Source organism: Eumetopias jubatus, unplaced genomic scaffold, assembly GCF_037043125.1.
Source record: "Eumetopias jubatus isolate StellerSeaLion01/CBP00866 unplaced genomic scaffold, mEumJub1_p1.0 scaffold_13, whole genome shotgun sequence".
Lineage (NCBI taxonomy): Eukaryota > Metazoa > Chordata > Mammalia > Carnivora > Otariidae > Eumetopias > Eumetopias jubatus.
The window spans coordinates 93631707-93642263 of NW_028274819.1; the positions used below are offsets into that span (position 1 = coordinate 93631707).

Sequence of the window (10557 nt, forward strand, 5' to 3'; positions counted from 1 at the left end):
TTGGGCAAGAACAAGTAGAGAGGAGTGAAGACAGAAGAGGTCTGGATGAACAAGAATCTGTGTCTCACTTCTTGGTGGCTTTCACACTCACCTCTCCTTGCCTGTGTACTCCCTGGCACAAAAAAAAAAAAAAAAAAAAAAAAAGAATTGGGTTGAGTAATATTTTCTATAGGGAAGGCAATAAAACAATGGATGACTTTCAAACTCAGTGCTGAAAGTTTAAAATTTATGTTAAATTACAGTTAAGGTAGTAAATGTTTACCAAAGGGTTCAGGACAGAGAAACTGGATCTCAAGTGAAAGAAAACATGAACTTGAAATAATTTGATTTCAAACAGAAATGAGAGTCCAGAGAGGGAGGGAAGGAAGAGAGAAGAAGGGGAGGCAACCATGTAGTCAAGCGCCTATTTCCCATCACACTTGGATAAGCATTCAGGGGGCTTCCCTCTGGTATTAAAGCAACTTAATTTTAAAATTGAGAACGAATAACATTTACCTCAAAACGCTTTTCTCCTCAGTGTTTTCTGCATGGTGGCCTTTACCTCCTTATTCCTCAAGCTGTAGATCAGGGGGTTCAGCATGGGGATCACTGTGGTATAGAACACGGAGGCCACGTTCTCCTGGGCCAGGGAACTGGCTGTGGACGGTTTTAAGTACATGAATGCAGTAGATCCATAGAACATCCCCACAGCTGCAAGGTGGGAGCTACAGGTGCTGAAGGCTTTGGACCTGCCCTCTGTGGAGCTGATGCGGAGGATGCTGGAGAGGATGAAGACGTAGGAAACAAGGACTGTTAAACTGGTGACTATGATGTTGAATCCAGCCAAAAAGAAGACTGTCATCTCAATATCATAGGTGCTAGAGCAGGGAAGTTCCATGAGGAGGATGTCACAGAAGTAATGACTGATGAAGAGTTCACAATAGGACAGTTTTAACATGAGGCCAGTCTCTATTGTTGAGCCAATGAGCCCCATGGCATAGACCACAGCCACCAGCAGGGAGCAGACTTGATGACACATGATGACATTGTAGAGCAAAGGGCTGCAGATGGCGACATAGTGGTCATAGGCCATCACTGTCAGCATGTAACACTCGGCAATGACAAACACAAGGAGAGCTGTGACATGCACCCTACGTAGGGGACGGTGTTCTTCTCTGACACGAAGTTCACCAACATTTTCCGGGTAATGACAGAGGAGTAGCAGAGATCCACAAGTGACAGATTGCTGAGGAAGTAACACATGGGGGTATGAAGCTGAGGATTCAGACAAATCAGTATGAGCATGCCCAGGTTCCCTATCATGGTGACCAAGTAGATCTCAAGGAAGAGGAAAAAAAGGGGGAGCTGGAGCTCTGGCTGATTTGTCAATCCCCTGAGAATGAACTCGGTCACTGTAGAGTGATTTTCTGCAGCCATTCTCCTGTGTTTGGGAGCCCTGTGGGGATGGGAGAGAAGAGCCCATGAAAGGCTGCACCTTGGACTTTTGGGTGAAGCTAGTTTTGAGCACTTGGGGTCAGCTGGGTGATCCTGGGCTCTTTCCTGATGAATCCTCCCCTCATCTTGCTGTTTGCTGGGTGAAAGACCAGCCTCTGGGTGTTTCAAAGATCATGAGGATGAGAAGAAAAAGGGGGCAAGATCTGGGACTTTTACCACTTTTATGTTTCTCAGATATCCTACAGCAATGGTTCTTAAAGTGTGTTCCCTGGACCAGCAGCGTTAGCATCATGTTAGAGATACAAACTCTCAGGCCTCACCCAGGACCTACCAAATCAGAAACCCCTGAGGGTGCGGCCAACAATCTGGGTTTAACACTCTCTCCTGTGATGCTGATGCATGCTCAGGTTTGAGAACCTCCATCCTATAGGTAACAAGCAGCATATTTCATATTTTGTACTTGGAGATGTATTTTGCTTCAGAAATAAAATTTCCCTGTCATCCGTGCAATTCCCAGTCTCTGAGTGTGAATGCACAAATACCCATCTCAAAACCACAGTGTCAGGATAATATGGTAGTTACAACTGTATCACTGAGTGACAAGTCAATGTCTGTATCTGAAAGATGAAGATGAGAACAAAAAGCCCCAATAATTAGACAGTAATGGCTAACAGGCAAGATGGGTGCCCTCATGTCAAGGGAGAAACACTAAAATTTTAGTCAGGCCGAATGACCACAGGGAACAAAACCAGTCAGCACAGCCTGAGATGACAGGCTTGCACAAAATTCAGCAACATTTTCGAAAAAACCCTTTGCAACGCATCCTATCTTGCTCTTCAGCGGCTGCGCTGTCCTGAAACTGTTACCGGGAAATAGCGAGCTTTATGTCCTGCTTGCCGCCTTGCTCCTGAAACTTGCAGCTTGGGACCTGAGTCTGACCAACGTCCATGACGGGCACAGAGACTGCCCTAGACATTTGCCTGTTTAAACCCCGAGCCTGAACTTCCCTGACAGAGCTACTTTGGTTTGTAGCCCTAGGCCCTGTGTCCTTGGTTTGCAAACTGCAGGGCAATGAATCTTTTCCTTGCCTCGGAGGAGTCCTTGCATTCCAAGATGTTTTTTGTTGACAAAGAAATCAGTCCAGGGCCGGATGGCTTCCCAGGGGAAATCTACCAAGCATTTAAAGAAGAATTAATACCTATTCTTCTAAAGCTGTTTCAAAAAAATAGAAATGGAAGGAAAATTTCCAAACTCGTTCTATGAGGCCAGCATTACCTTGATCCCCAAACCAGACAAAGACCCCAGACAACACCCCAAAAGGAGAATTACAGACCAGTAGCCCTGATGAACACGGATGCCAAAATTCTCACCAAGATACTAGCCAATAGGATTCAATGGTACATTAAAAGGATTATTCACCACGACCAAGTGGGATGTATTCCTGGGCTGCAAGGGTGGTTCGACATCCACAAATCAATCAATGTGATACGCTACATTAATAAAAGAAAAGACTAGAACCATATGATCCTCTCAATAGATACAGAAAAAGCATTTGACTAAATACAGCATCCTTTCTTCATTAAAACTCTCCATACTATAGGGATAGAGAGAACATATCTCAATATCATAAAAGCCATCTATGAAAAGCCCACAGCGAATATCATTCACAATGGGGAAAAACTGAGAGCTTTTCTCCTGAGGTCAGAAACACGACAGGGATGCCCACTCTCACCACTGTTGTTCAACACAGTACTAGAAGTCCTAGCCTCAGCAATCAGACAACAAAAAGAAATAAAAGGCATCTGAGTAGGCAAAGAAGAAGTTAAACTCTCACTCCTCACGGATGATATGATACTCTCTGTGGAAAACCCAAAAGACTCCACCCCAAAACTGCTAGAACTCATACAGGAATTCAGCAAAGTGGAAGGATATAAAATCAATGCACAGAAATCAGTGGCATTTCTATACACTAACAATGAGACAGAAGAAATGGAAATTAAGGAATCAATTCCATTTACAATAGCACCAAAAACCATAAGCTACCTAGGAATAAACCTAACCAAAGAGGTAAAGGATCTGTACTCTAAAAACAACAGAACATTTACTAAGATATTGAGGAAGACACGAAGAAATGGAAAAAACATTCCATGCTCATGGACTGGAAGAATAAATATTGTTAAAATGTCTATGCTACCCAGAGCAATCTATACATTCAATGCAATCCCTTTCAAAATACCATCGACATTCTTCACAGAGCTGGAACAAATAATCCTAAAACTTGTATGGAACCAGAAAAGACCCCGAATAGCCAGAGGGATGTTGAAAAAGAAAACCAAAGCTGGTGGCATCACAATGCTGGACTTCAAGCTACATTACAAAGCTGTAATCATAAAGACAGTATGGTACTGGCACAAAAACAGACACAGATAAATAGAAAACAATAGAAAACCCAGAACTCAATAGTCAACTATTCTTCGACAAAGCAGGAAAGAATATCTAATGGAAAAAGGACAGTCTCTTCAGCAAATGGTGCTGGGAAAATTGGACAGCCACATGTAAAAGAATGAAGCTAGACCATTTTCTTACACCAGACACAAAGATAAACTCAAAATGGATGAAAGACCTAAATGTGAGACAGGAGTCCATTGAAATCCTTGAGTAGAACACCACTTTAACCTTGGCTGCAGCAGCTTCTTGCAAGACACGTCTCCAAAGGCAAGGGAAACAAAAGCAAAAATGAACTTTTGGAACTTCATCAGTATAAAAAGCTTTTGCACAGCAAAGGAAACAGTCCACAAAACTAAAAGGCAACCTATGGAATGGGAGAAGATATTTGCAAATGACATATCAGATAAAGGGCTAGTATCCAAGATCTATAAAGAACTTATCAAACTCAACACCCAAAGAACAAATAATCCAGTCAAGAAATGGGCAGAAGAGATGAACAGACATTTCTTCGGAGAAGACATCCAAATGGCCAACAGACACATGAAAAAGTGCTCAACATCTCTCGGCATCAGGGAAATACAAATCAAAACCACAACGAGATATCACCTCACACCAGTCAGAATGGATAAAATTAACAAGACAGGAAACACCAAGTGTTGGAGAGGATGTGGAGAAAGGGGAACTTTCTTACACTGTTGGTGGGCATGCAAGCTGGTACAGCCACTTTGGAAAACAGTATGGATGTTCCTCAAGACGTTAAAAATAGAGCTACCCTACAACCCACCAATTGCACTACTAGGTATTTACCCCAAAGATACAAATGTAGTACTCTGAAGGGTCACCTACACCCCACTGTTCATAGCAGCAATGTCCAGAATAGAAAACCGTGGAAAGAGCTGAGATATCCATTGACAGGTGAATAGATAAAGAAGATGTGGTATACACACACACACACACACACACACACACACAATGGAATATTACTCAGCCGTCAGAAAGGATGAATACTTAACATTTACATCAATGTGGTTGGAACTGGAGGGTATTATGCTGAGTGAAATAAGTCAGTCAGAGAAAAACAACTATCATGTGGTTTTTTCACTCATATGTGGACTGTAAGGAACAGTGCAGAGGATCATAGGGGAAGGGAGGGAAAACCAGATGGGAAGCCATCAGAGAGGGAGACAAACCATGAGAGACTCTTAACTATAGGAAACAAACAGGGTTGCTGGAGGGGAGGTGGGGGGGATGGGGTAATTGGGTGGTGAGCATTAAGGAGGGCATGTGATGTGATGAACACTATATCTGAAACTAATGATGTACTATATGTTGGCTAATTGAATTTAAATTAAAAAAAGAAATCAGTAATATCAATTTCAAAGGTGGTTGTAAAAATAACATGGGATAATGCATATTTAGAAATTGTTTTTCAAGCACTCAGTTCCCATAAAAGTGAGTTGTCATTAGGTGTCTGGAATTTGTTCTTAGTTTTTCACTGGACTTGAGGCTTTAAGACAGTGGTTCTCAACATTGACTGTATACTGTAATCACCCGGAGCATTTGTAAGTATTGATGCCTGGGCTCCACCCATAGAGGTTCAGATTTAATTGATCTGTGGTGCAGCGTGGGCACTGGCACATAATATAGTACAGAGTAAGTGCCCAAAGGCCATTATTGTTATGATGATGATTTTCAGATTGTAACATGAAGCCGGGCTCCACGATCTCCCTAATGACAAGGTACTCAAATTGTCAACATGTCCCTAAGAAGCATGGATCATCCTTGCTGGACCTGATAATTACAGACATCCCATCTCTAAGATATAGTGCTTAGGCTAAAAACCTTAAGTTCTCACTCTTTTTATTGCTTCCGCATATAATTACTAACTTTTGTATAATGCCCTCAAAGGTCAATCTCTAACTGCTAAAATTTTGGGTATGAGGAGAAATGTGTTCTGACTAGGATTTTTATTTCCATTTTCCTATTAAGAAAACAGAAGTGCCAGATCCTCAGTGACTTGCTTGAAGCATACTAATGATCAGTGACTTAGAACTCAAACCCTTCTCATCTGATCTCTGAGCTCATTTCTGCACACCCAAGTATGCAGCCTTGCATATCCGCACACCTACAGTTCGAAGCGATGTGGTGGTTGAAAGTGCTTTACGCTCGATGTCTTAGCTTGTGCACAGCGATGAGAAAGGAGGAATATTACATTATTTTTTTTTCATCCTCTAGTAAATTGGAACTCTAAACATTACCCCAAATCATATGGTTAGTAGAGGCAGACTTAGGCTATAACCCAGGACTTCTATCATCTGTTTTGTTTCCATTAAACTGTATTGTTTTGCTGTAGCTTATCTTTGGGTAGCACTTTATTATTATTTAGTAAACTTAATTTATTGAATTTTTGGAGATGCAGGATGGATTTCATTGCGAATTTCAGGGGCATTTAAGAAATTACAAAGGCAGGGATGCCTGGGTGGCTCCGTTGGTTAAGCCTTTGCCTTTGGCTCAGGTCATGATCCCGGAGGCGTGGGATCGAGCCCCATGTCGGGCTCCCTGCTGAGCGTGGAGTCTGCTTGGGATTCTCGATCTCTCTCTCTCTCCTTCTGCCCCTCCCCCTAAAATAAATGAATCTTAAAAAAAAAAATACAAATGAGCAAAAGTAAAAACACCATTTCCCCGCAATCTGGAAACTAATAGCGGCAGTGACTATATTTCTAGATTTTATATATATATACATATATATATATTTACATGTGTATAAATGTATGTGCATTTTTTAAAAAAACATTTTGTAACCTCTTTTAAAAAGTACTTTATAATACATTGTCTCATTTGATTCCTATAATAATAATAACTCTGGCACTAACTGTATTTCCTTTTCTTAGATATAACAGTTTTTAAATCCTTAGGATGTGGTGTGAAGACAAGAAAATCTGCATTGCATTGTAAACTTCATATGTTAAGTTATTGGTGGTATGGCATTTAACTTCACAATAACTCGTCTCAGAAGTAGCTAACTTTTTCCCATTTATTAGAGGAGAAAACAAATTTCTTCTGGATAACAATAGGTTAAAATATCTTACATATCCCCTGTACCCAATTTTCACCTCTTAAAGCAATAAGAAACATAGAAAATCCACTTTGAATATACCATTACCAGAAATCAAATTGCTTTACAAAGCAGTGTAGGGTAAACACCACTCAGTGTGGTGCAGATGGCGAAAATCCTAGACAGCAATAAGTTAATTTTTTACTTCTATAATCATCTAATGGTATAAAATAGGCAAACATGATCTGTGTATTTGATATCAGTTACTACAATGATTACCTCTAGCTTTACCAGACCATCAGAAGCTTGGGATTGCTGACAATGAGAACGCAGCACACAAAGAAAAGACACTTAGAGATGAAGGTAGACAAATGTTAGAAATAAAGACTGCACTAGAAATAGGAGTTCATGGAAGAAATATTTTTCTCATACAATTGCTTTAAATCCATAACTGAATACCTGTGGTGAGAAAAAAACAACACGGTCTCTTGGAAATTTTATGGGATGCCTTGATTCCAGTTGTCAGGAAATAAACAGCAAGAAAGGAGAGAACCATACAGATTTGTATTTAGTCCTAAATGTATTCTGAGGGGCCAGCACGGTTATGAAAAATGAGGTCACTGAGCCTGGGAGACTGGGGGTCTGTTTATATAGCACACAGGCAGAACCTCCTGGGATGCAGTCACTTCGGGGCCCGGAGTCTTTGCTGAAGGAGCAATTAGTCTTGGTGCACGCCTTTGCTGTGAAGCATGGTTTGTCTCCCAGGTGTGTTAGTTTTCCTTTTATTTGGAGTCATCTTCAGCTTGGGAAACTTAAGAGTCTTATGCCAGCCTTCAAATATCTGATAGCCAACAACCCCGTCATCCTCACTACTGCCACCACTTGTTATTAAGATCCACATCATCAGTTACTACTATTATGGCTACTACTCAATGTTATTCTTCCATAGGCATAATCAATTAGGCTGAAACTGTTTATTTTAAATGTTTCTGAAACAAATGAAAATACTTTACTAAAACAAACCAGAACTTCAGCAGAGTGATGTTAAGTTTATAAGGAACACCGAACTTGTCACCCTGTACCTGTAGATGGCCACTGTGGAATGGTGGGAGGTTGAGGGATGTAAGAGGACATAAGAGGTAGAATTATAAGAACTCTTCATGCATATTCTTATTCACAAAGGGAAAATGTTCATAAGAAAATTTACTTTTAGAGATTATATTCAGCGATATCTTACTCATGAAAATGTTGCTAATGATTTTTATTTTTTTAAGATTTTATTTATTTATTTGTCCGAGAGAGAGAGAGAGAGAGAGAGAGCACACAAGCAGGGGGAGGAAAAAGCAGACCCTGGACCCTGGGATTATGACCTGAGGGAAGGCAGATGCTTAAATGACCGAGCCACCCAGGCACCCCGCTAATGAAGATTTTTAGACTTTTTATTTTGAGATAGTTACAGAGTCAGGTGCAGTTGAAAGAAATAATGTGGAGAGATCCTGTGTACCCTTCATACAGTTTTCCTCAATGGTAACATTTTGCATCATTATACTGCAACATCACAATACCACACGCCCATGCTGCCATTTACAACCTGTGGATTTCATTCAGATTTCCCCCATTTTACTTGTGCTCATTTGTGTGTGTGTGTGTGTGTGTGTGTGTACATTTAGTTCAATGCAATTTTATCTCATGCATAGGTTCATTATCCACCCACAGTTCAGATAAAAACACCTACATGTCCTTCATATTCTGATTTTCAAAATAATGGTTTGGTTTCTTATTATCCTCCAAAGGTGACCAGTTATTTTTCTTTAGAATCATTATACTCTCATCACTTTAAACATATTTTATGTGTCATTACAATTATTATCCTTTTGTTGCTCAAATTTTCTATCTTTGGCCTGTGGAATTCTCTTCAGTTTGTCTCTTGAGTCTTTGACAAGAGTGCTCCTAGTCTCTAATACTAATTTTTATCTGTTATGACAAGATGTTCTGAGCTCATCTCATACATTTCATTCTTCAGATCAGGAATCGACCATTTCTCCAGGAAATATGCTTTCTTTTAGTGGTGAAATGGAATTTCAAGACCAGTAATTAGGTGCTCACTGTAGCACCTAATAATCACTGGTCACTTCAAGACCAGTAATTAGAGAGGCTCACTGCTTCTGGGTTGGTTATTGTTTCTAGGTCTTTTCAGAAAGAACCAGGAAGTTTCGGGCTACATGGTTCTCAAAGGATCTCTTATTTAAAAAGGCCAATAATTTCACTGGGATATGTTTTGATACTTATTTTGGGGCAATTTTCTTAGGTGTGATGATTCTTTTCAATATGTCACTTCAAAAAAAATTTTTTTGGCACTAGGAAAAGATCCATGAATTATAGTCTTTATTATCTGTTCTGCCCTTTGCTTTGGTTTTCTCCTTTGTAGCTCCTACTCTACGTGGAGTAGATTTTCTTTGTCTGGTGTCTATATTTGTTGCTTTCCCATAAACCCTCTTCATTTCTTTTCTCTCTCTTATTTCTTACCCCGCTTTTCACCTTCTATTTCTCCTAAGGTATTATCTGTTGTGTTTATTAGCTCTTCTGCTACTTCTAATTCAGTCATATTTCTGAATTATTTTTTCTTTTATTTCTAATAATTTCTTGGGTTCTGTTGCCCAATTTGTAAGTTTTTCTAATTCTGACTTTTGTTGTTCTTTCATACCTTGTAACATTTTCATTTATTTGTAGTCATGGGCAATGGACTGAGTTGTGTTCCCCCAACCCCCAAATTCATATGTTGAAGCCTTAACCATCAATGTGACTGTATTCTGAGACAGAACCTATATAAGGAGGTGATAAAGGTTACATAAGGCCACATAAGGGGGGGTGTCCTAATCTGATAGGGCTGGTGCCATTCGTAAGACAAGGAAGAGCTCACTCTCTCCCCCACGTGAGGAAATACTGGAAAGGCAGCCATCTGTAAACCAGGAAGAGTCCTCACGAGAAATCACCTATGTAGGAACCTTGAATTCCAGAACTATGAGAAAATGTACTTCTGTTGCTTAAGTGACCCATTCTGTGGTATTTTGTTATGGTATCCTAAGCAGACTAATGCAATATGTCTTTGTGGTTTGCTCCACATTTTCTATCAGAAAATTTTTCTTTTTACTTATAATTTTATATGGAATTTCTTTTTGATTCTTTTCTACTATTCATTTTTATATCAAATTAGTTTTTTTTTCTAACTTCATACCTATAGAACTCCCTATTCTGTCGCTTTTGTGAGGTGTTAAGAAATATGATGACTTTACTGTCTGAGATCTCCTGGCTCTGTCCCCTTTCTATGTTTATCTGGGCCTTTTCTTTCTTTTGTCTCTATTTACCCTGTTCTGTTTAGTTTGGGTTTTATTCCTACTCTTGTAAGGAGCTTTGGTTGCTTTATGATGAGAGTTCATAGTGTGAAAACTGTAGTTCCTTCAGATCTTAGTATGGAGTAATTTAAATTCACACACTATTGGAGAATGCAAAATCCCTTCCAGTTTTAGGTGCTATTTTCAAATTGGCCTTTTGAGGATTACTTGGAATACTGGTTAGTTGTTTTGGAGTTTCAGGTTTGCCAGATGTCCTGTTGCTTCCTT

The 10557-nt window shown here is 39.9% G+C and overlaps 1 protein-coding gene across 1 annotated transcript; it reads right to left on the reverse strand.

The window, feature by feature from the left end:
• Positions 1-496: 496 nt before the first annotated feature.
• On the reverse strand, positions 497-1461 carry OR8A1 (olfactory receptor family 8 subfamily A member 1). The gene is given in 2 exon segments (XM_028125961.2): positions 497-1113; positions 1116-1461. Coding segments are annotated over 2 exon segments (918 nt in total). The 5' UTR covers positions 1417-1461.
• Between the last annotated feature and the right edge of the window lie 9096 nt (positions 1462-10557).